At 48.7% G+C, this 24400-nt stretch overlaps 1 protein-coding gene across 3 annotated transcripts in view; it reads left to right on the top strand.

The window, feature by feature from the left end:
• The window catches only part of Nup133 (nucleoporin 133), a 47321-nt gene that overhangs the window by 18492 nt on the left and 4429 nt on the right, over positions 1-24400 (top strand). For 2 of the 3 annotated variants that reach the window (XM_015504308.2, XM_048800355.1), the window contains 15 exons: positions 320-477; positions 1904-1995; positions 5916-6079; positions 6850-6944; positions 9123-9347; positions 12225-12347; positions 13225-13324; positions 13941-14192; positions 14953-15086; positions 16417-16575; positions 18017-18152; positions 20894-21012; positions 21533-21613; positions 22526-22590; positions 23250-23338. In XM_015504308.2, coding sequence (XP_015359794.1) covers positions 320-477; positions 1904-1995; positions 5916-6079; positions 6850-6944; positions 9123-9347; positions 12225-12347; positions 13225-13324; positions 13941-14192; positions 14953-15086; positions 16417-16575; positions 18017-18152; positions 20894-21012; positions 21533-21613; positions 22526-22590; positions 23250-23338 — 1992 coding nt within the window. The remainder of the gene's footprint in view (positions 1-319; positions 478-1903; positions 1996-5915; positions 6080-6849; positions 6945-9122; positions 9348-12224; positions 12348-13224; positions 13325-13940; positions 14193-14952; positions 15087-16416; positions 16576-18016; positions 18153-20893; positions 21013-21532; positions 21614-22525; positions 22591-23249; positions 23339-24400) is intronic. The other variant, XM_015504309.2, reaches the window with a different exon arrangement.

Below are 24400 nucleotides of genomic sequence, written 5' to 3'. Positions count from 1 at the left end.
TTATTTTTGTTTGTTTGTTTGTTTTTTCATATTTTTTAGTTTAGGTGAACACAGTATCTTTATTTTGTTTCTATGTGGTGCTGAGAATCAAACCCAGTGCCTCACACATGCTCGTCGAGTGCGCTAACACTTGAGCCACATCCCCAGCCCCCAGGGTCTGCTTCTTAAAGCAGTGGCTGGTCCTTGGCCTTTGATTCTGGAGCTGAGAAGCCAAGTGCACACAGTAGGGAGGGAAGTATGCTGGTGCTTCATGGCCACGGCTTCTGCCCCACAAGGTGGGCTCCACAAAGCGTCCTGTCTGTGTGTGCTTTTCCCTCAGGAGATGGCATCCTGGGCGCGGGCTCCTGTGGCGGCATTCCCCTCCTATTCTCTAGAAACAGCGGGCTGGTGTCTATCACTTGCAGGGAGAGTGTGTCCCTGCTGGCAGAAGAGCTGGAGGAGTCGTTGGCATCTTCAGTTGCTGGACCAAGCAGTGATGTAATGTGGTTTCCCATCCCATGTTGCCCATCAGGAAGCCAGACATGTGTTAAGAAGCCTAGATGAGAACGTTCATTCTTTGATCTGCATCATGCCCTGGTCCTCCTTCCCAGAGCAACTGCTTTTAAGTCTCTGCGCTGTTCTTTCTGACACTTTCCTCTGCACTTTCAAGCAGTATGTGTGTCTGCTGTCTCCCACTTTGCCACCTTAGGGGTGAGGGTTCAGGTGATTTGCTTTTCCTCCTGTGCCATCTCAACACAGAACCTCTCATCATAGTGACACAGTGAACGTGGCTTTTGGTTTCCTAAGCCTGGTAACATGCTGACTGCATCTCCTGCATCATAGGACTCTCTGTGGGTCTTGGAGGATGGAAAAGTGTCAGCTCATATTTGCTTATTTAAATGTCTGCATCTATCACCCCACACCTCCCAGCAGCTCTGAAAAACGCTTCTCAGGGTACTTCTTTCTATGGTCAAATCTCAGGAAGCCGCATCTGCACAGCCATCACCCTGGGCTCCCCTGCACTATTCCTCAGTCGTTCATACCTGTACCCTCTCCACATGTAGTGGCTTGTCCCAGCACTGCCAATGCCCTCTGGTTTCTTCTTCCTGGGTAGTTAGACTCAAAGAATTTGAGTTCAGATTGTGCTTGTTTTTTGTTTGCTGGGATGAGTTTTAGGGGAGAAAGTGGGGTGAAAAACTCACTTTTCCCCTGTAATCTTGAAACCTGAGATACCTATCCTTTTCTGTGAAGTTTTTTTGTTTTTTAAATCTTTTATAGGAGACTAAAAATATTTGGTATTGTTTTGGATGTTTTCCATTTGAATTGTATATGAAACATAAGCTATTTTTGTAATTTAAAGTGATTTGATACAGTCTTTAGAGAAAGCAACATGCTCTCTTTTTTTTTAATGTTTATATATATATAGCTGTAGGTGGACACAATATCTTTATTTTGTTTTATATGGTGCTGAGGATCGACCCCAGTGCCTCACATGTGCTAGGCAGTACTAATTACCCACATGCTCAGTGGTGTGTGATAAGTGGCGCTGTGTGAGAGCAGACCTATAGATGGTGTTGGTCTTACTGAGCTCCCCAGGGAGTTTTGCTGAGGGTGTGATCACTGAGCTGTCCACTTTCCTGCAGGACCTGGGGGGTTGGTCAGCACTGGCCATGTGTTTGGATGCCGAGTACATGTACAATCTCTAGAGGGGTGTAGGGTGTGTCAGGTGTAGGGATGTCAGGCATGGGAGTGTGAGCATGTGTGTCAGGTATAGGGGTGGGGGTGGGGTGTATTTGTCAGGTGTAAGGTGCCTTAGCTTGGAGCACAGGCAGCAGTGTTGGGGCTTCAGGTGATTTGGTTCTTCCATCAGCCATCATGAATATTCTGGACCTTCATCTCTGAACTCTGGCTTATGTCCTTGCAGAGCATGGTCTTTGAGACTACCACAAAGAATGGGACAGTAGCCCAGGAAGACAGGACCAAGCTGCTGAAAGCTGCTTTTCTGCAGTACTGCAGGTACGGTATGATGTTTTCAAGACCAGGGCCATCCTGCTGCCAGCACTGGCTATTGACCTCTTGGTTTGGGATGGGAGCAACATGGAGGGTGGGGTCATCAGGAGGGTTGGTTTTCTTTAGCATTAGTGCTTTTGCCAGCATTGGCTCTCAACTTGGGGGTCACTGAACCTGGTGGGCACAGAGGGCTCGCTAAACAGGGCCTCCTATGGAACACACCCCCAACCTCCTGGAGAGCAGTGTGTACGAAGACAGCTTTCAGAGGCTCCTCGTGTAGCAGGCAAACAGGAGTTTCTGGCGTTGATGAGACTGGTCTTTGGTTGGGCTTTGCCGCCTACAAGCTAGCCCTGGCGCTGAGGCTGCTGGGGTCCTATAGGTGGGCTGCTTGACTGTCCCTACTGGGCCTGTGCGTGGGGCCTCGGCTGGCTAGCTGTTTGCTCTTGGCTGGGCCCACTCACCTTCCTAGGACCCAGTGCCAGCTCTGCTTCCCATGGCTCCTCAGCACATTGACGAGGGAGCAAGTGCATACTGTGGAGCTACCTGTGAATTGCAGGCCATCCAGTAGCACCCATCCCTCTTCCCCCAAGAGGGACCGCCCAGATTGCCTGCAAACATTGCCAGGTGCCCTGGCACAGAGGGTAGTGACACGTGGCAGTTTCTTTTTTTTGCTAAGGTAGCATTACTGTTTTTGTGCATATTTTCTTTAAAATTGCTTTTCATGTTATCTGGATTTTCATTTTACTTAGCTCAGAAGATATAAACTCTTGTTTGTGAGAGTTTGGGGAAATTTGCTCTGTAATTTTTTAAAAAACCAAACAGCACATTTGTAGGAATGGAAGAAATGTAATAGCTTTATAATCTTATAAAATACATCAGACATTTATGTAAAAGATGTTTCATTTTTCAAAGAAGTTTCCTGTTTCCATCTTTTCCATCTTGGTCAGAATAATGAGCAGTAGTTACTGACTGTCATGGATAAACTGTTTCATTGTGTTGGGCAGTAGTTTTTTTCCTCATGTTCCACATTGCTGTCATCTGTGCTGTGAAATAAAAGGACCTCTGGAATTAGAGCAGATAGCAGAATTTGAGTGCTATAGGCCCAAGGACTTGAAGTACTGAGTGCTCATTGGCACAGCCTGTTCATTCATATTATTAACCCAGCAGCACTAGAAATGGAAGCGTCCGTGATAAAAGTGGAACTAGGGAATGAGGTCGTTAAACGTAATTAAATGTGTTTTAAATGTAAACACTATATGTTTCCTCTAAGTATCGGTAAATAAACTGTCTATCCTAAATTCTGGTTTCAGAGAAAAAGGTCAGAGACAATCACAAAAAAAAGTACTTCATAGTATCAGGTCCATTTTTAAAACAATTGAGATCCTTTGGGGAAATTGCCCTGTCTTTGTCTTTATCTAGATTTCTGTAAGTCTTTGTTGGTAATCCATTTCTGCCCATAACCTTACAGTCTACTCTGCCTTCGTTCGTATCATTGGATTCTTGTACGGGTTTTCTAGGCCATATACAACTAGCAAAAGGGGAAATTAGGATGTATGTATGGCTTCAGGAATTTTTTGTAGATCCAGAGCAGAATTGGAGTAACAATACAAGGAGTGCACACCATTGTCCCAGGCTTGAGCTCCTAATCGTGAGGGCAGGCAGGTCTGTTGGAACAGCAGGCCTCAGCACAGGACCAGACCACGCAGGGCGGGAAGGTGAGCTACGCACACAGCCTAGGGCTCCTGGGCACCACCAGGACGAGCCTGCCAAGCTTCCTGAAAGCACCACGGGAACACAGAGGACAGCATCCCTGCCCCTACCCCATTGCTGTGTGGCTTTTTAGTTGGATCTTGCTTTCCTTGCCTCTCTCTTCCCCGTAACCTGCAGTGTGCCTGGGTCTCCAGGTTCCACCTGGCCAGTCGTGCTTTTAGAGGTTTTCTGTGTTTCCCTCATCAGCTCTATCTGCTTTTCTACCAGGAGAGCATTTTAGCCCTTTTCTGATCTTTCCGCCCCATTTCTCTTTCTCTCTCTCATTCAGCACTGGCTGCATGACCTCATTTACAGGTTGCAGGTGCCAGTAGAGAGGACATACTGGACCTGCTGCCCACTGCCATGCCTGCCAGTGTCTGCACTGTGCAACGAGGTTTGCTGGTACTCTATGGGGACAGTGAGTGGCTGAGCCCCATGGGGCGGGCTCAAATCTCAGTTCATCTTAGCGTTTTCCTGTACACTTCTGTGTTCTGGTACCTTCCTTAAAAGGCTCAGTGAATTCACATTTGAACAGACACTCCTGAGGATTGTGGTCCAGCCCTGCTTTGCCCCCAGTTAGCTGTTGAGCCTTGGGACAGATTGGGAATACCCCTGGGCGGAGTTGGCCGAGTGCGGGTGTGGTGCTGGCAGGGCTTGGTTTAGCTGATGCGTCTGTTTTGAAGTCCCCAGAGTTCACTGTGTCTGCTGCCTACAGATCTCAGGCCAGGACCCTGCAGCCCAGCTTGCAGCTGAAGGCCATGGACAGTCGTACTGTGGTACTTGTGAAGCTGCAGGCCCACTAGTGATGTGCGGGCACCATCAGGCTTGTTTCTGCTTTGTTAAAGCAGTCCCCTTAGTCTCATTGTGCTGCGTGGTTCAGGCTTCCTGGGAGATTCAGAGTATCTGATCTTACCAGTTTTGCACTTATTACTGTTCCATCAGATATAAACAAGGCAGCAAGCCACCATCATGATTGCTTTAGTTGCTGTGGCTGCTGGTGGTAGCCTCTGATAAGCAGCCTGTCAATGTGTGGCGGTTAGAACTAAACTAAATATTCTAAACTCAGTGGCTTAGAACAGCAGAAGTGTGTTGTCTCAGTTCTAGAGGCCAGGGCCCAGGATTGAGGCACTGTGGGGCAGGCTTCCTCTGAGGCTCTGCAGGAGCCACTCCTTGCCCGCTTTTGGCTGCCAAGGCCGCTGCTGGGCTTGTTGGTGTGTCAGCCCATCCTTCCAGTGTGACCATCTTCTCAGGGTCTTGTAAGGGCACCGACTGTGGGATTTGGGCCAAATTAATCCCTACCCTAACTGGTTGTTTCTGCAGATGCTTTATTTCTAGACAAGGTCTCATTCTGAGGTTCTTCTGGACAAGAATGAGGGCTCTATTCAGCCCCCTCAGTGGACACTGCATAAGATGATGGCTAGATGTGAGCCTGAGTTGGGAGGGCCTCAGGAGCAGCACCTGCTCCTGAGGGCCTCCTGCTGGTCTGAGCCCTAGACTCCTGACTCCACTGGTGATCCTGGCTGGGAGCTCAGGCAGTCAGGAGACCTGGGGAAGCAGCCTCTTCACCACGAGCAGATCTAGGCTGCAAAGCAGGATCAGCCTGGATTCCTGCAGTGACCTCCACCTCATCTGCTATCCACCTGTCAGGGTGAGAGTCAGAATGGCCTGGAAAACAAGGATGGGCCATGGCAGCTCTGCCTACTGCCTTCCATGGTCCTGGTACTTTTTGCCACAGTTTGCCTCCTTACTGCCCTGAGGATGTGTGCTGTGAGCAGCATACACCCTGCTGCATTCCTCCTGGCCCTGCCAGGCCTCAGGTGGCAGCTTTCCCGCCCCTCTGCAGGCTCAGTGGCCTTTGTCCTTCCCTGTCCCGGTGCTGCACACATGTAGCCATCGCCGGCTATTGCCTGATTCCCCCTGACACTGTGCGTTCTGAGGCCCAGGGCCTTGGTGTATTGCTCAAACTCCTGTGTCTGGTGCCTGCATGTTGCAAGCATTCGGTGTGTTTGTTGGATTCATGGCTGCAGCTGAGGTTTCCCATTGTAATTAGTTATAATCGACAGTACTTTAAAGGCTGAAACCCATACATAGGACTTGAACCTCCTGAGGAATTTTCCATGGTAAGTTTTGGAAATGTTTTGCCTCCCTTCATACTTTTATTTTCCAATTTGTTTCAGGAAAGACTTGGGTCATGCTCAAATGACGGTTGACGAGCTGTTTTCCTCCCACTCCGACTTGGATTCTGACTCTGAGCTGGATAGGGCCGTTACCCAAATCAGTGTAGATGTGGTGGATGACTACCCAGCCTCTGACCCTCGGTGGGCTGAGTCTGTTCCTGAAGGTAAGAAGAGTTTGACTTTGAGGAATGACCCATTTGAGGAGAAACTATATTTTAGTTTCTCAAACAATTGAGAATTTTCACCTGATTTTATTTTAGAAGTTGTAACTGTCCTCATTAGTAGATCTTGAACAGGACTCAAGGTAGATCTAGACAGCAGAAGAGCATCTAGGGGAACATGGGTGCAAGCACTGACTGCTCCTTCAGAGGCAGGCTGCTTTGCACCTTGCATTTTATTTCTGGAGGAACTCAATGGCATGTAGGCTCCAGATCAGATGATGGTCTTGGCAGACTGTGTATTTGGTTAACAGAAATGGCAGACTCTCCTAGGTACCAGCGAGTCTGGTACCAGAGATGGGCATGTCGTGTCCTCCGGCCTGCCCTGGGTGACTTCCCTAACACATAGCTCTTCTGCAGCATGGAGGCCCCTCTGTGATTCATGGGAAGCAGAGTGCTATCCTTAATGGTCCTGCTTTAGGCAGACGTGGGATGAAAGCCCTGCTGCCCAGCTCCTTTCCATAGCTGTTTCTTTGAAGCTGTCAAACGTATAACTACAGTATTTAAACTAAACAGAGCATGCTTCTTGTTTTGAGTAAGTACAATATGAATTTTGTCAAACCCTTCAAATTTCTCTCTAAATTTTAAAACAATGGAGTAATGTAAATAATTATTTCGAAGGACTGGCCCTGTCCTCTCAGGTATTTTCACACCCTACTTGACTAGCCGTGGTGATTCTGAAAGCTCTGTTGGGTTCTATTTCTGTGTTCTCACAGAGGCACCTGGGCTCAGCAACACCTCCCTGATCATCCTCCACCAGCTGGAAGACAAGATGAAAGCCCATGGCCTCCTGGTGGACTTTTTGCACCAGGTGAGAGTCCCTGAGGGTTCGGGCTGCTCTGGTGCCCCACACCCAGGGTGCCCACTCTGTTCTGGCACTCCCAGTGGCCTGATTCGAGTTCCCATTCCTTGTGCAGACGCAGAAATGAACAAGCCAGGGCGTGTGAAGGCTGCTACTCCAGGGTGACCACTGCCTTGAAAATTAGGTTAAGAGAAGAAAGGAGCACTTTTCCAAAGAAATGCCACATCAGCTTTTTTGTCATTTTAGCTTTGATGCTGTTGTGTTCATCAGACCAGCTTCTTTCAAAACAGGGTTTCATGCAGGCTTGCTGCATGCCTTCATAGAAGAACTTAGGTCTGTTCCCATTGTGCTGATAGGTGATGTTGGTCACAGCAGAGCACACATCTCCAGAGCATCTTCTGCAGGGCGGAGTCACCTTATTGAGGGTGTGAATGCTGGGTGGGGCACCACATGTGGACAGGCTGCTTATCAGAGGCCACCACATGAGCCTTGTGGCTTTGCTGGCCCAGAGACCCGAATGGAGGCTCAGTCACTGGCAGCACCTGATAGGGTCTGGAAGCCCCTTTCTGGCTCTGCCTTTATGTTTTCATTATCTTCCATCTTTACATCTTGTCTCTGATGAGGAACTGCTGTGGTAACAGGCAGGAAGTATGTGGGACCAGGACCTCTAAGGAAACACTTCTGGCACAGAGCTCTTGCCTCCCTTGAGCCAGTACATGGCCAATGAGGCTATGTCCTTGTTTTGAGGGTGGGAGTGAGATCAGCACCTAAGGACACCACTACCCACTTTGATAAGGAGGGTCCTGTGTCTGCTATCAGGAGCAGAAGTGGGCCCAGCCCCACCTGCTTCACTTATTGCTATATGCAGGGGCCATCAAATGCAGGCATCAGGAGCCTTATGGAAGAGCTGCACCTGACAGAATGTTGAGGGATAAATTCAAATCATAAATGACTGAGTGACTCTTAAAATGTTTTAAGGTAATCAGGTGAACAGGTTGACTGAATTACAACAGTTAGATTCAGCAAAACATTCCATTCGTTAAAAGCAATGGATATGGGGCTGGGGCTCAGTGGTGGAGTGCTCACCTAGCGTGCAGGGGGGCACTGGGTTCGATCCTCAGCACCACATAAATGTAAAATAAAGATATTGTGTCCACCTAAAACTTAAGAACAAATATTTTAAAACAAAAAGGATTTCTAGCTGGGCCAGTGGCACACGTATATAATCCCAGCAAACTTGGGAGGCTGAGGCAAGAGGATTGTAAGTTCAAAGCCAGCCTCAGCAAAAGCGAGGTGCTGAGCAACCCAGTGAGACCCTGTCTCTAAAATACAAAATAGGGCTGGGGGTGTGGCTCAATGGTCAAGTGCCTCTGAGTTCCATCCTCGGTACACACACACACACACACATACACATGCACACACGCAAGATATCTAGCTAGGCACAGTGGTGCACATCTGTACTCCCAGCTATTCAGGAGACTGAGGCAAAGAGGATCCCAAGTTCAAGGCCAGCCTCAATAACTTAGCCAGACCCTGTCTCAAGACAAAAAATAAAAGGGGATGGGGTTTGACTTAGTAGGATTGGGTTCAGTAGGAACCCTGGGTTTAACCTTGTGTGCCAGAAAAATCTTTACCATCATTATTGTCGTTAAATGTTATGAAAAAATAAAATCCTTAGAACAGCAGTGTGGAATGAAACCTCTTGTATTTTAGAAAAGGGAAGCTGCTAGCAGATGAGGAAGTGAGAGTGAGAGGAGCAGGTGCTAATTGATGAGAGGGAAAAGTGGCCACGGTGTCCTGGTTGCTTCCTGGTTCCTCTGTGGTGGTTCCTCTAGTGCTCAGGAAAGCTGGATTCCAGGAACCCACCAGAAGCCACCTCAGCAGGTGGGAGCCAGCAGGTGTGCAGGGCAGCAGCATGCCAGGCCATGGGCTGGAGCCAGCCCTGAAGGTACAGGAGAGGTGATTGGCATAGGTGGGAAAGAATAGTTTGACCATTTTGAAAACTACGACCAGGAACTAAGGATATCTAGGGTGGACTCGGGTGGCCCTAACAGGCATGTCCAGGCTTCCTGGCAGCCTTGCCTGGGTAAAGTTTGACCAGGTGGCTGCAGGTGCAGGGAACAAGCTGCCCTGGCTGCAGATTGCAGTGAGCGTCGTTTCAGGAACACGTGCTTGTCTCCTTGCAAGGTTGGCCTATTTGGGCGTCTGCACACATCTCCAGTCAGAGGGACACCAATGGCAACCCGCCGGCTGCTCTGTGAACACGCGGAAAAGCTATCTGCAGCGATTGCTCTCAAGAACCACCACTCACGGCGGCCAGACCTCGTGAACACTGCCATCCAGGCGGCGCTGAGCAAGAGGGAGCGGGAGATCCCACCCAGCCTGACGCCTGCAGACGTCTTCTTCCGTGAGGTCAGAGGCATCCTTGTCTGACTTTCTTGGATCTGCAGAGGGCACCATTTGCTGATCGTTCTCAGACAGGGCAGAGTGAGGATAAACTGAATCTTAGAAGACCCTATGTACATTTTAAATTAAACTCCCAGTTTTATGGTCACTGCCCCTCAGGTGTCAACTCATTGTTACCTGCTCTGTAACAGAGCTTGCACAGCTGACCTAAATGGACTCCCTGCTTGCTTTGGGTGCCTGAGGGTTCCTGCCTCCACAGCCCCTCCTGGCTGCCTCGGAAAGCTAGCCTTCCCTGGGGACTCCAGCCTTGGCCCCTTGTGAATGTGGGTCACTGCAGAGGCCAGAGGTGGAGTGGCTGTTCTCTCAGCTTTCTCACCTGCCACATCTGCATATCCTCTGCCTCCCAGTGGCTGTCCCCCTCCACTTGGGTGGATCATGCTCACCGGGAGCATTGACCCATCCTAGGCTACACCCTGGATCTTATCTGCCACTATGTAGTGGTCACTGTACTGAACCCCACCTCAGCTCCCTCCTGGGTTCCTGCTGATTCCCACTTCATGCCATCTCTTTTTGTAGTGCTGTCTGTTTAGATGTGGGGGCAGCTCCTCCTTCACCCCTGTGATATCTGGAATATCAGGCTCTGCTGGCACCTTGATTCTGGCTCTCCACTCCTGCAGCCAGGCCGTGTCCCAGAGTCCATCAGGCTGGGCTGGGTTCTTCTTCTCTAGTGCTTGCTGCACTTTCACCTAAACTCAGACTTTCTGTTCAGTCTTGGGAATGTGTTGAGCTTGAATTTCCTGTTTTTAGACGCTGGGTTGGTTAGTTCCTAGGGAGTGTGAGGAGTAGCACTTTGTTTTGCAGTTCTGGGCATGGAGCTCAGGGCCTCGTGTGTGCCAGGCAAGTGTTCCACCTCTAAGCTGTGCCCCAGTAGCACTTTTTGGCTCTGTTTTAATTTTTAATGTAAGAAATTTGGCAGAAAATTGAAAGATAATCCACCTCAGGTTTCCTAATTAACAAGTCAAATTGTAACCTTGGTGTTTTCTTTGGTCTTTATTCCGGCATGGTTTTATGGGGTAAGCAAATATTTTTAAAATATCATTAGTAGTAGATTTTAAAACTATCATAAAGACCTGAGCAAGAGTCTAGTTCCTTTCCTGCATTTGGCTTGCAGGGCAGAGCACAGTAGGGAATTTAAGGCATATATAGCTTCCCGCCAACTGAGTGGAGGTCATTAACTGGGTACATAATTCACGAGTAGCTCTTTAGGAGCACCATGCAGCCAAACTGAAAACAATACTGTGCCACATGAAGGTGTCTTCAGCACGTCCCCATCACCCTGGTGTGCTGCTCTCCAGCCTCCTTCGCCTTCCCTGTGCATGGCCACACTGCCAGGGATTGCTGGAAGAGGGGTGTGTGAACACCTCACATGTGCAGTCTGTCCATGTGGGGTGGCGAGTTTGCATTCTGAGTAGGCATGTAGCCCTGATGGCCTCTGGTGAAGGGCCACACGTGGAGCTATTTGGCGGCCTGATGGAAAGTGCACTGACAGCCTGCACTATTGGCTCTCTTCCCGCATGGCCCCTCTGCAGCTGGGGAAGTGGCACTGCCTGGGGCTGGGAGCAGCTTGAGGCCAGCGTGTGTTCGAGAGCACCAAGGTGGACACTTGCTATGTGTGTACAGTGAGTGTGCTTGATTTATTACCTTGGTCATCTCTCAGTGTTCACAGGGGAGCAGTTCCAGGACCCTATGAATGCCAAAATCCACAAGTCCCTGGTATAATACAGGGTAATGTTTGCATAGAACCTATACATATCCTCCCCACTCACTTTAATTTTTCTCTGGTTACTTATAAAACCCAGTGCAGTTATTTACTATTAAGTATTGTTTTAGAAATAATTTTTTAAAATTTATTTTTAGGTGGTGCTGAGGATAACCCCAGCCCCTAAGGAATAATTTTTTTAAAGTCTACATATTGGGTACAGTCCTAACCCTGTAGGCCTGTTGCATACTACCTTGAGCAACATTGTAACTTTTTTTCTCCCATCATTTTTAGTCTGAGGTTTGAGTGCACAAAGGTGAAATCTGTGCTGTGGGCAGCCAACAGTGAATGGCTCCATTGTTTCCATCTCAACAGCATAAACATTCTTACCTTTCTACTCAAAAAGTAACTGTGCTACTCCAGCACCTGTGGCTGGGTCAGGTGGAGGCTCCGGTTTGCAAGAGTGGCTCTGCTTGGGCCAAGTGGGGGGTGGGGGGGCTCCCTGGGGCAGCAAGCCTGAACCTGTCCAGTGCTCTGCTGCAGCACCTGTGTGGACCAGAAGGCAAGGAACCAGGAGCTGGTTTCCCAGCTCTTCACCCAACACAGTTGGGCCTGAAGGAGCACATTACTGCCATTGCAGAGGAACAGCATTGGTAGCTAGGGCTGTGTGAAGGTCACATCCCACCCTGAGGCACAGCAGCAGGTAGCAAGTACTTTAGCTACTTGGAGTGTGAATTTAAAAATCTTTTTGGTAGCAATCCAGGTTTCACCTATTTATAAGACTTGGTGATTTGGAGGCTCTTCTTTTTGGTAATGAGGATTTAACCTGGGGCATTTACCATTGATCTGCATCCCCAGCCCTTTGAGACAGGGTCTCACCAAGTTGCTTGGGGCCTCAGCCTCCCCAGCCCCTGGGATTACAGGCACATGCCACAGCACAAGCTTGGGCAATCTTAAAATTTGGGAGATTCTAATTTCCTTGTTTCTCAACTTTGTGTCCAATATTATTGGGTAGTAGGTTTTCTCCTGTCTGATGATCTGAGGACATTCTTGGAAACTAAGGCTATGGCACAGCTGTCCCCAAGCCTCCATGACTTTGTGCTAAGCAGTGACTCTGCCCTCAGGTTTCCCAGGTGGATACCATCTGCGAATGTCTGCTGGAGCACGAGGAGCAGGTCCTGAGGGACACGGCGCTGGACTCCCTCGAGTGGGCGGAGGTGGCCGTCGATGTCAACACTGTTCTCAAGGTAAGTCCAGCTGCATCAGCATCAGTGGCCCAGAGCCTGAGAGGGAGAGATGAGAAGGTGGTTTCCTTGTCCCTGCTCTGTTGTAATTGACTTAGCAAGACCGTCTCAAAGAGAAAAAAAGGCTGGGGGTGTGGCTTAGTGGTAGAGCACTTGCCAAACATGTATGATACTCTGAGTTCAGTCTCTTGTACCACAATAAAAAGGCAGAGGCCAGGCATGGTGGCACACACCAGTGGCTCAGGAGGCCGAGGCAGGAGGATCACAAGTTCAGGTTCCCTGGTACAAAAAAAAAAAAAACGCAGAAAGAACCAAAAGTGCTGAGTATCTATTGTTTTTGCAGTACTAGGGATTGAATTCTGTGAGTTACCACTGAACATCACCAGCCCTTTTTTATTTTAGGCAGGGTCTTTTTTAAAATTAATTTATGTATTTTTTATATTTATTTTTTAGTGGTAGTTGAACACAGTGCCTTTATTTTATTTATTTATTTTTATGTGGTGCTAAGGATCGAACCCAGGACCTCGCACATGCTAGGCCTGCGCTGTACCGCTGAGCCACATCCCCAGCCCTAAATTTATATATTTTTGAGACTGAGAGTCTTGCTGAGTTACCAAGGCTAACCTTGAACTTGTGATCCTCCTGCCTCTACCTTCTGAGTCACTGAGATCGAAGTTGTGGCCACCATATCTGGCCTGAGAATAGACTTTGGTGTTTCAGATCATCCTTCTGAAGCTCATCAATCTGGACTGCACTGTGTCTTAGTGGTAGAGCACTTGTTTGCCACATGTGAGGCCCTGGTTCAAGCCCCAGCACCACAAAAAAAGGAAAAGTAAAACCATGTCACATCTGTCTGTGATAATATGTCTCGTTTTCTCAGGACATGCTGCAGGCTGCTAGTCATTATCGCCAAAATAGAAGCTCCTTGTACAGGAGAGAAGATGCAGGAGGAAAAGAACCGGAATATGTTCCATGGACAGGTAGAATACTGCTGCTCACAGGGTGTTCCTTACAGCCCGTTGTCCCCAGAGCAAGTCTGTAGGAGCAGAAGCCACATGTGCCCCATGGCACATGGTGGGCCTGCTCAGTGTGCTCCTGACAGCCTGACCTGCTGGCAGCTATGTTTGAGCGCAGGTTTGTGAGTGGCATGAATAAACCCCAGTGCCGCCTCCAGCATGACAGTGCTGGTCTGCTACTCATTCCTTCGCATGCACTTGTAGACTCCCCCAGCATTTGTTTTAACTGATACTCACTGTACATCTACTGGTACAAGTAGTAGATACCACTGGTATCTCAGTACAAGTAGCTGCTCCCAAAAACAGGCCTGGCCCTAGGCAATGGGCTGTATGTTACATTGACGTAGCACCACAAAGGAGGTGCCGAAGCTTTGGCAGAGTTCAGAAGGAAGAAGGTGCGGTTTGCCTGACTGCTGAGGGGAGCTCCACAGGGAATGCAGCTCATTCAGGGCACAGGCCAGTGTCACCTGCACACAAACATGCTTCCCTGTAGCAGTGATATCACATGGGCTTTAGGCAACTGATTTTCCCTCAGCCACTGGGAAACCCTGACAGCCAACAACTCTTTGTGACTCCACAGCAACAAGTGGGCCCGCTGGCATCCGAACCGCTATCGTGCGCCAGCACGGGATCATCCTGAAGATTGTCTACCCGCAGGCAGACAGCAATCTCCGCAACATCCTAATGGAGCAACTGGTTGCACTGATTGATTGCTTTCTGGATGGCTATGTTTCACAGCTGAAGTCTCTGGACAGGTCCAGTGACCAGGAGAGATATAACAGCCTGGAAATGGAGTACCTGCAGAGACGCTCAGACCTCTTGTCTCCTCTACGTGAGTGCAGGGTGCTTTGTGGAGGCTCTGGGTCTGAGTGTGCAGGACCAAAGGAGGGGTCAGACACCCATATGTCCCTGTGCCTCCATATGGGATACCTTGGGAAAACCTAAATTGAGCAACTAAAACCAAGAGTACCAAGGGTCTTTCCTTTTCTTTGTTGCCCAATTTAAGCTTTTATAGGTGTCCAGCAGTGGATGTGCAGCCTGGCCAGTGTGGTGGTGTCTTCCCCGCCCTATCCAAGAACTCGGAGTGCTGCAGACACTACTGCTGTCCCTGTGTGTTTAGTCAGCCTTCTTCAGGCACGGCACCTGCTTGGGCTACACCAAGTACATACAGATGCTACTGTGGACACACAAAGATGGCACCCACCCCAAGGCCCAAGGGATAGACCAAAGAGGGCAGTTGATTAAACAGTGACCTAAAGAGCCCAGTTCTCGGGCATTGCAGGAGCAGCCTCACAGCAGAGTGTGGCATGGCTGGGGAGGGCCAAGCAGGCATGCTGTGGAGCTGAGGGCCAGGCATGCTGGCCGGGAAGTGGGAGACTGCATCGTGTCTGGAAGCTGCAGGGAGGCAGTGGACTGTGTCTGCACTTTGGCAGTGCATATGGATTAGGAAACTAGTGCCAGCAGCCAGAAAGGTCCCCGTCCCCTTGGTTATTCTTAGTGTGCAGTATGAACACAGGGAAGTTTCAAGTACTGTTTTCACTATGTCTTTAATGTTTGCTAACAGGATTTCTTCCTTCTGTTCTCATTTTCAGTCACACTGGGCCAGTACTCGTGGGCTGCTTCTCTAGCAGAGAAGTACTGTGACTTTGACATCTTAGTACAGTTGTGTGAGCAGACTGACAACCAGAGCAGGCTCCAGCGCTACATGACTCAGTTCGCCGATCAGGTAAGGCGCTGGGCATGTGGGTGGTGGGCCACCCTGTGGTCAGGCTGCTGTCTTCCATCTGTCCCTGGGGCCTTGGGGTAGGTGCCATCGTTTTGTATCTACAGCAGCACCTGTACTTAGTGCAGCCCAAGCAGGTGCCGTGCGTCCTGTGACCCACAGCGGCATCTATTGGGATGTTGTGGGACCTCACTGGCTCCTTGTGTGTTCAGGGCCCAGGCATCTATAGGGTGTTGTGGGACCTCACTGGCTCCTTGTGTGGTCAGGGCCCAGCTATGGGGCGCTTCATGTACAGAATTTCACAGTAGTGCTGAACTGTGTGCTTTCCACCCATTGTGACTTTTAAATTCTTGTTATGGATTCTGATCATCTGTGGGCATTTTCCCTCCGTGTGTACATTTCCTTTAACGTGTTCTGTGATTATCTTCAAGCCCTACTGACTTTACAACCTGCTCACTCTTGGGTCAGCCTCAGCTGACCTCCTCTTTGGTCTTGTGGTTTCTAGTTGTGGTGTGGACTTTGGGGTGAAAGAGCAGTGTGGTGGGATGAGTGTTTTCTCCTGGGACAGCCCTTTCCTTCTGCAGTTGCAGTGCGAGGCTGAGCGCAGCAGAACCGGCAGGGAGGTGGCCAGGGCTCTGTCACCACCTCTACCATTGTGCTTCATTTCTGGTCTCATGTCTTTTGGGAAGAGACCTCTGGTGCGAATATCTCCTAACTCTCCCCTGGTCTTCAAATCCATGTGCACCGCATTCCAGTGCCCAGCACAAGGTTCCTGGGGGCCTGCCTGGATTCCCACTCACCACGCCAGCCCCCGTGGCTATCCGCATGGCACTGCCTGCGAGGCCTTGCTGGGGGATGGCACAGTCCCATGCTCTCCAGTAGAACGCTCTGTGATGGTGGAGATCATGTTTATATCCGTTGTCCAAGTGAGAGCAGCTGGACACACGTGGCTGTTGACCACTGAGGCTCTTGGCCGGCGCCTGAGAAACTGAAGTTTTAACATTAGTTAAATTTAACTACTACTCATGGCTGACAGCTCCCTCACCAACCTGTGCACATTCCGATTCTGCCAGTAGCAAAGCCAGTGATTATGAAATGAGATTCCTTCTGAACCTGAGCCTACTGGCTTGTCCAGTGAGATGATTGAATTAGGCAAACAGGAAAATCACTATCGTAGGAATACGTATCGATGTGGTAACAGCATAGGAAATTATTGCGTAAAAGGAGAACCTACTTTGGGCTTTGGAAGCTGCTTAGCATTTTGTTGTCATGCCAGAGCGTCTTAGAGCTGCACTGACAAGCAGTAATGGGTTCTCACCTCTGTGACTTGTAGAATTTTTCAGACTTTCTCTTCCGTTGGTATCTGGAAAAAGGAAAGCGGGGCAAGTTGTTGTCTCAGCCTGTTTCTCAACATGGACAGTTGGCAAGTTTTTTGCAAGCTCATGAACATCTCAGCTGGCTACACGAGGTTAATAGCCAAGAGCTGGAAAAGGTAAGAAGGACCCGGTTGTGTGAAATGGGTGTGTGCAGCTGTTGGTGTGTTCTGAATTCATTTGGTTTTAGTAATTCAACCACTATTTATGGCTGTGCTCCTGAGCAGGGGTTTGTGTCTAAGACATATACAAGGAACTCAAAGGCAAGAGAACAAGGAACTCAACTTAAAAATGGGCAGAAGACCTGAGTAGACATTTCTGAAGAGAAGTGGTATGGATGCCACAGAGGAGCACGCTTGGTATCACCACAGCGAGTACAGGGCAGTCCTGCAGGCCAGTGCATGCCTTACAGAGCAGCCTCCTTAGCACCACAGGAGAATGGTGCTGGGGAGGAGGCGGCAGAAGGAACCTCAGCCTGGTCTCGGTGGGAGTGTCCCCCCATGCAGCCAGTGGGGGCTGTGCTGGGGCTGCTCAGAGATCAGCAGTGGCCACACATCCTGCTGCTGACTTCTGGGTGTCCCCAGACAATGTGACATCAGTGTGCCACCCACACTTGTGCACTGACTATATTAGCGACCAAGTTGAGGGATTAGCTGCATCCACGTGGGTGAATGACAGGCACGTGCATGGTGGCGCGACACTCAGCTTTAGAAACAAATCTGCCATTGGCTACAGCATGGGTGACCCTGGTGGACCTGTTGCTCAGTGGAATAAGCTGGGACTAGAGTGACGAGTACTGTAGTCTCCCATCCGCAGGGTCCAGCACGGAGTCACTCAAGCAGAGAGCAGACCCTAGCAGAGGCTAAGGTGAGGGGCAGAGGGCTGCAGCCACCATGCAAGCTGCAGCCCAGGGAGGAAAGGTGCTGCTTACGTGCTGCCAGTTGACAGCGGTGCACTCAGGGAGTAGACTTCAAGTATTCTTATCGTGGAAAATAAGTCCTTGGGTAAAGGAGCTATTCATTGGTCTGATTTAAGAGTTCCACATTGTATGTGTGTGTTATAACCTCATTTTGCACTCCATAAATGTATGTGCTTGTTTTTGTCAACTTATAATAAACAATGTTTACAAGTTTAGAAGGTAGTACTTACAGGTTATTAAATCCTCCCACTCTGGAATAATTCGATAAATCTGGCATTATTGATTTATGATGACGTTGTCATTACTTCTAATACCTCAAAAAAAAGTGAGCCGTTGTGCTTTGGCTACTGATACAAAACAGTAATCTCTGGAGCAGTCGTTGCCAAGCGTGCATAACCATTATTGTAATGAACATATTCTCAGAGCTAGCTCATTCCAGTTGGTTGAGTAAAGCACTCCCCTGGCAGGTACCCGGCGGCCTGCCTAGTTGCGACTGCGGCTCCAAGCAGGCTGGCTGTCCTGGTTGCTGGTGTGCCATCATGGGCTCAGCTCAGGGGAGGCAGCATTCAGGGTGTGCCGAGCCCTGCTTCCCAGTCAGGTTGACACCAGGACCTTACCCTGCCTCTTGTGGTTTATTGTAGGCTCATGCAACGCTTCTGGGTTTGGCAAATATGGAGACTCGTTATTTTGCCAAGAAAAAAACACTTCTTGGCTTGAGTAAATTGGCTGCATTAGCATCGGACCTTTCAGAGGATGTATTGCAAGAAAAAATTGAAGGTAAGAATGAAACTGGAGGAGAGCCTGGTAAAGGTCACACTGTTGCTTAGCGCCTGGAGTGTGCGTAGCCCTCTCTCATACAAGGCGCTGTGTACTCCACATTCCTGCAGTTACTTGGTTATGTGCTTGAAATCCTTATTTTTTGGAAAGAATTTGTATTTTAAGCCAGAATTCCTAAAGAATAAAAAGTCGGGCACAGTGGCACACGCCTGTAATCCCAGCAGCTTGGGAGGCTGAGGCAGGATGATCTCAAGTTCAAAGCCAGCCTCAGTAACTTAGCAAGGCCCTAGATAACTCAGTGAAACCCTGTCTCTAAATAAAAATATTTAAAAAGGGATGGGGATGAGGCTTGGTTGTTAAGCACCCTTCATTTCCTATATTCAATTCCTGATACAATATGTGTGTATATATGTGTGTGTGTGTGTGTATATATATATATATATATATACATACACACATATATATATATGTATGTATGTATGTTCAAGTGAGCATGACTGGAAGGCTGGTTATGCACGCTTGGCAACAGTATTCTAAGGTGGGACTGCAGAGAGAGCTCGGGCTTCACATGGGGCTTCTCATAGGCCGTGCTGTTGGTGCAGTTCTGAATCTGTTTTGTAGATGAAGTGAGGAAATACTGTTTTGTTTTTGAGAACCGAGAAGGGAGTCACAAGTGTGAAATGAAAGAGAACTGTTACATATTCAAATTGCAGATCTCGGTGGGGTCTTGTCTGAAGGGCCCCACACTGTCCCATGCCACGAGCCCTGTGCAGTCTGGTGTCTCTTCCAGTTTCCAGTGAGAAGAAACGGGGCTGTTGACCAGGTGACCTAGGAGGGTTCTGCTGGGTCAGAAAGTACAAGAGCCTTGAACAGCTCCTTCTCAGTGTCAAGGTGGTGGTGAAGGATTGCATGTCACAGTTTATGAAAGAAAAGCCAGGGCTTTACATGGTGGCACATACCCATAATCCCAGAAATTTAGGAGGATGAGGCAGGAGGACCACAAGTTTGAAGCCAGCTTTAGCAACTTAGGGCACTGTCTCAGAATAATTAATTAATTAATTAAAAGAGAGTGTGTGTGTGTGTGTGTGTGTGTGTGTGTGTGTAAAAAAAAAAGTAAAAGTCCATGAATCCACAGTGTTCCCCAAAAGGGGGGGTGGTCAGTAAAATGCTTCTTTACAAATAATTGACAGCTAATATGGACAGGGTGGTTGATGTCACCACTTTGCAATTACAGCAAATGATTGGTCACCAAAAGACACTAGAATCAGTCGGGTACTGTTGCACATGCCTACAGTCCCACCAGCTCTGGAGGCGAAGGCAGGAGCAAATTCAAGGCCATCCTATGCAACTTAGCAAGGCCCCCATCTCAAAAAGATGGCAGGCCCGTTCAGTTCAGGGTCTGGTGAAAGATGTTGCCGGGTTTCAGAGTGTTGGTACACAGATTAGACACAGCCCACATCCCACGCTTCCTGGGGTGGTGTGACAAGTGGTACCTGCTGTCGCCTTCCTATTTCTGCCTGAAGTGTTCATCCTGAATCTGGTCACAAGGGGACAGCCAGTGTGCCTCAAGGGCAGAACATTTTACAGCGTACTCAGCTGGACACTTAACATTTCGGCAATGCAAAAGACAGGCAGCCCTAGATTATAGGAACCCAAAAGCCATCACCCAGAGATTGCAGTTGGTTCTTAGGTCACACCTCTGATTTGGGAACCACTGAGAGAGCCTGGATGTGTTTAATACTAGGTGACTGTAGCATGCTGTGTCCACTCTGTGGGCCTGACTCTGAACCATGGTGATCGGGTGGTACCTGCTGAAGTCTGTGGACGTGGTGTGCCATGACAACTGCACCCTCCATGAGAGGGGGACGTGTGTAGTCAGACCGTCCAGCAGCGGGCCAGGCAGAACGCCCAGAGACATGCCAGGTCCCGCAGAAGCTACAGATTTGTAATTTTCTCAAAATAAAAATTGAAGAGGGCCCGGAGTGTGTGTAGCTCAGTAGTAGAGGGCCTGCCTGGCATGTGCAAGGCTCCAAGCTAAGCCCCTAGCACCACTGTCACACATGTGCAAGTAGTGAAGTAAATAGGCCTGGAGGAGGGGCCTCTGCTGTGTGGACAGGCTGAGGTCTACACAGTGGTTATGTTCAGGTCTCTCGGATGGATTCCCTGCAGACTGTTGTAATGACTTTAAAGTTATATGAATAACTATATGGGAAAATAAATAACCATATGGGAAATCTGTAAATTTTAGAAAAAACACACCAAATAAGTTGTGTTGTAATAGGTTCTCGCTCCCTGAGCTGCCCTCTGGATCTGCTTTTCTAGATATTGAAGTGCACAAACATGCTTTTTAAAAAACTGAGTGTGTGTGGTGCTGCAGGTACTTTGACTGCACAGCAATGCCTACCTAGCAGCCCAGAGAGTCTGCGCATGCAGAGGCTTTGTGTGCTGGCCAGTAGGCTGGCCTCATGTCAGTGCAGGCACTGCTCTTCTCCTGTTGTGCCCTGGTGGCTTTGTCCCATTCCCCTGTGTGGATGAGGCTGGGCCACACTGGGGCTAAAGTCTGGGCCCCGCCCCTCTTGAAGCAGCCAGGAGGAAGCAGTACTGGTGGCATCCTGAGGTCATTGTGCAGCAGTGCTGTGACGTAGCAATGTTGTGGCGCTAGAGCTCTTTGTCGTCGGTTTTGCTTTGTGACTGCAGAAGTGAAAGTCTCATCCTTCTCCCTCTCTGTCCTTGAACACCAGCAATGGCTGAGCAGGAGCGCTTCCTGCTGCACCAGGAGACCCTGCCTGAGCAGCTGCTGGCAGAGAGACAGCTGCGCCTCGGTGCCATGCCCGTGCTGACAGCTCCACAGCTCATCAGTGTAGGTGTTACACCTCCTGTTCCCGTGCTCATAACACCCCAGTGTGTGCTGGCCAGCCTCTACCTCCCCGGGCTGCTCCCCTGGCCCTCCAGATCCACCTCTTGTGACCAGGAGGAGTCACCTGTAGTTCACTTTCCTGGAAGAGTGCACTGTGCAACTGATATTTCCTCTACAATGTCACTCTTCAGTTTTCCGTAGCAAAATAGTTCAGAAAAGGATTTGTATGGTTCACGGGTGCCGCCTATGCCCCTTTTCTGGGAACCAAGTGTTCCCGAGGGTATGGCTGGGAGGGGGTTGCATGGGCAAGTTGGCCAGTGCTCTTTCCTCCTGAGAAGACCAGCACCCCACACACACACCCCACCAGGCCAGCCTACTGTGGTACAGCTCGCTGGCCTCCACCTGGGTCGTGGTTCTTGGCCTTAAAAGCCTCTAGCTCACTGTAGGACAGGGTGGCTTCTCCCAAGTTCTCTGGCATTACGCTGATAGCTGAGAATGACCTGCCTCGTGTAACTTGCTGCAGCTGTACATCTGTGAAGAAAACAGAAGAGCCAACGAGTATGATTTCAAGAAGGCTTTGGACTTGCTAGAGTATATTGAAGAGGTGAGACAGTTGCCCCGGCTCTCAGGCCCCAGCCTGGAGTAGAGCTGCCATGGGGCTCTGGTTCCTGGTAACTCTCATGTTCTAGTGCAAAGATAGATAACTGCAGCTTTTCAGTATTCTGAGGTATTTTCCTCACAGCGCTCACCTTAAGGGGAGTGTTCTCACTTTCAAAAGATTATGGTGCTGCTCTGTAGGAAGGCCTTGTGTTAGGGCAGGGTGAATGGGAGTTGTTTGGTGGATCTTAAAAACACAAGGTTAGCTTTTTTTTTTTTTTTAAACACTTTTTTAGTTATCAGTGCACCTTTATTTTGCTCATTCATATGTGGTGCTGAGGATCAAACCCAGTGCCTCACAGGTGCTAGGCAAGTGCTCTACCACTGAGCTATAGCCCCAGCCCCCAAGGTTAGTTTTTTAAAAATATTTTTTTATAGCAGATGGACACAATACCTTTATTTTATTTTTTATGGTACTGAGGATCAAACCCAGTGCCTCACACATGCTAAGCAAGCACTCTACCAACTGAGCTACAGCCCCAGTCCCACAAGGTTAGCTTTTGTACAAGCTCATTTAATAACCTTAACCTGAGGCTTTGCCTCACATGCACAAAGCTCTGGGTTCAATCCCTAGCACCATGAAAAAAAAAAAAAGAAAGAAAGAAAAAAAATCTATCTCTTGCAGTTCTTGATGACCTGGAGTGTAGTGATCCAAAGCTAACTTGCATAATGCAGTTGGGTTCCCTTTCTAAACAGAACTAATGTCTCAAAGGGAGTTTTTAAAAATTATAAACTATAGTATCAATATTAAAAGCAAAGACACTATTTATGCAGGATTAGGAGTTGACATAAATAAAATTGAAGACTGTTTCTTTGTGACAGCCAGAATATAACCAGGATGCTTTGTTTTGCTATGAAGGATGAAGACGTGAACATTGACGACCTGAAGCTGGAAATCCTCTGCAGAGCCCTGCAGAGGGACGAGTACGTGTCCCGGTCCAGCTGTTCTTCGTGGGGTGCCGGTGCTCAACAGCAGGAAGTGCTCACGCAGTTTGCTACTTGCAATGCTGCCACAGAATGTGACCTGCTGCTTGAGTCAGGCTGGGAGGCCACAGCCCTCTTGCCTGTGCAGAGGGGGATTTCCACCCCTGGCAGTCCTGGTCAGACATGAGCCCCAGGGGAGTTGGGCCCAGGTGTGGTCCTGGGAGGTGGCAGCCAGGCCCTGGAGGAGCTTTGTTGGGGCGCTCAAGCACCCGCTCTGTGGTCCTCAGTTTATTGTCCTATCCCAGGCACCCAAGAGGAGCCTTGTCCTGCTTCTTGTTGGTGCTGGTGTTTGGTGGCTTGCATGTTGAGCACTTCAGAGCAGGGCCATGTGAGCCCCTAGAGGAGGAACTCCCTTCTGCCGCCCAGGCAGTGGAAGACAGGCTTGAATTCGTAACCGTCACCCATGTACTGGAATATGCTGTCTGAGGTTCCTCCTGTGTCTGGAAGTCAGAGGTCCGTGGTGTCTGGAAGCATGTCCACACTGCAGGCCTGTCATTCAGCTTTGACCACCATCACAGAGAGCGCTGTCCATCCCCATTACATCCATATGGGAACACAAGAGTGATGGTGCTATTTTCTTCATGTGTTTTGTTTTCTAGCTGGTCCAGTTCAGATGGTAAAGATGATCCAATTGAAGTGTCTAAAGACAGTGTCTTTGTGAAAATCCTGCAGAAACTTTTAAAAGATGGTAAGCGTTTTGTTACCATTAGAAATCACAGTATCAGGGGTTGGGTTTTTTGGCTCAGTGGTGGAGCGCTTGCCTGGCACATGTAAGGCACTGGGTTCAATCCTCAGCACCACGTAAAAATAAATACATAAAACAACGGTATTGTGTTAAAAAGAAAAGAAATTACAGTATCAGCCAGGCATGGTAGCACATGCCTGTTATCCCAGTGGTTCATGAGGCTGAGGCAGGAGAACCACAAGTTAAAAGCCAGCCTCAGCAACTTAGCAAGGCCCTCCCTAGGTAACTTTGCAAGACCCCGTCTCAAAATAAAAAAGGCTGGGAATGTGGCTCAGTGGTGAAGCACCCCTAGGTTCAATCCCTGGTATAAAAAATTTTTTAAAATCACAGTATCACTTCTCAGTTTACAAGTCTTAGGATAATGGGTATTTGCCAAGATGTCAAATGACAGTGGATTTAAGATAAAGCAGTTTCAGCCAGATGCAGTGGCATGCACCTGTAATCCCAGTAACTCAGTAGGCTCAGACAGAAGGATCACAAATTTGAGGCCAACCTGAGCAACTTAGTGAGATTCTATCTCAAAATAAAAGTGAAAAGGGCTGAGAGTGTAGCTTAGTGGTAAAAGCACCCCTGGGTTCAATTCCCAATGCCAAAAAAAAAGAAGAAGAAGAAAAGCAAAGTAGTGATACAGGAGGGACACCATGGCCACCACTGGTGTGACTCCCCAAACCTGCAACTGATGGCAGTAAGAGTTCTCTTGATTTTCCATTTAAATCTTTTGAAGGCTGAAGGTTTGGAATTAGCTATGAGCTCTGGGGTGTATTATGAGCTATGAGGGGTCACTGGCCATACCGTGTTTAAGAACAAACTAGAAGATATTTGTACAAATCCATTTAAGACTAGGATTCATTTTCAAACAAGACAGGGATGTGTTTTATGTGTGTATTTTGTGCCGAAGGCAGTGAGCAAAATTTCATTTGGTGATAAATAGGTAAATAAGCTTATTCTTTTTTTTTTTTTCCTCCTCTAGTGCTCATTCTTTTTTTTTTTTTTTTTTTTTTTTTT

This window comes from Marmota marmota, unplaced genomic scaffold (genome assembly GCF_001458135.2).
Source record: "Marmota marmota marmota unplaced genomic scaffold, marMar, whole genome shotgun sequence".
Classification (NCBI taxonomy): Eukaryota; Metazoa; Chordata; class Mammalia; order Rodentia; family Sciuridae; genus Marmota; species Marmota marmota.
The sequence above is the reverse complement of the archived record's forward strand: the minus strand, read 5'-3'. Positions and strand labels throughout refer to the sequence as shown.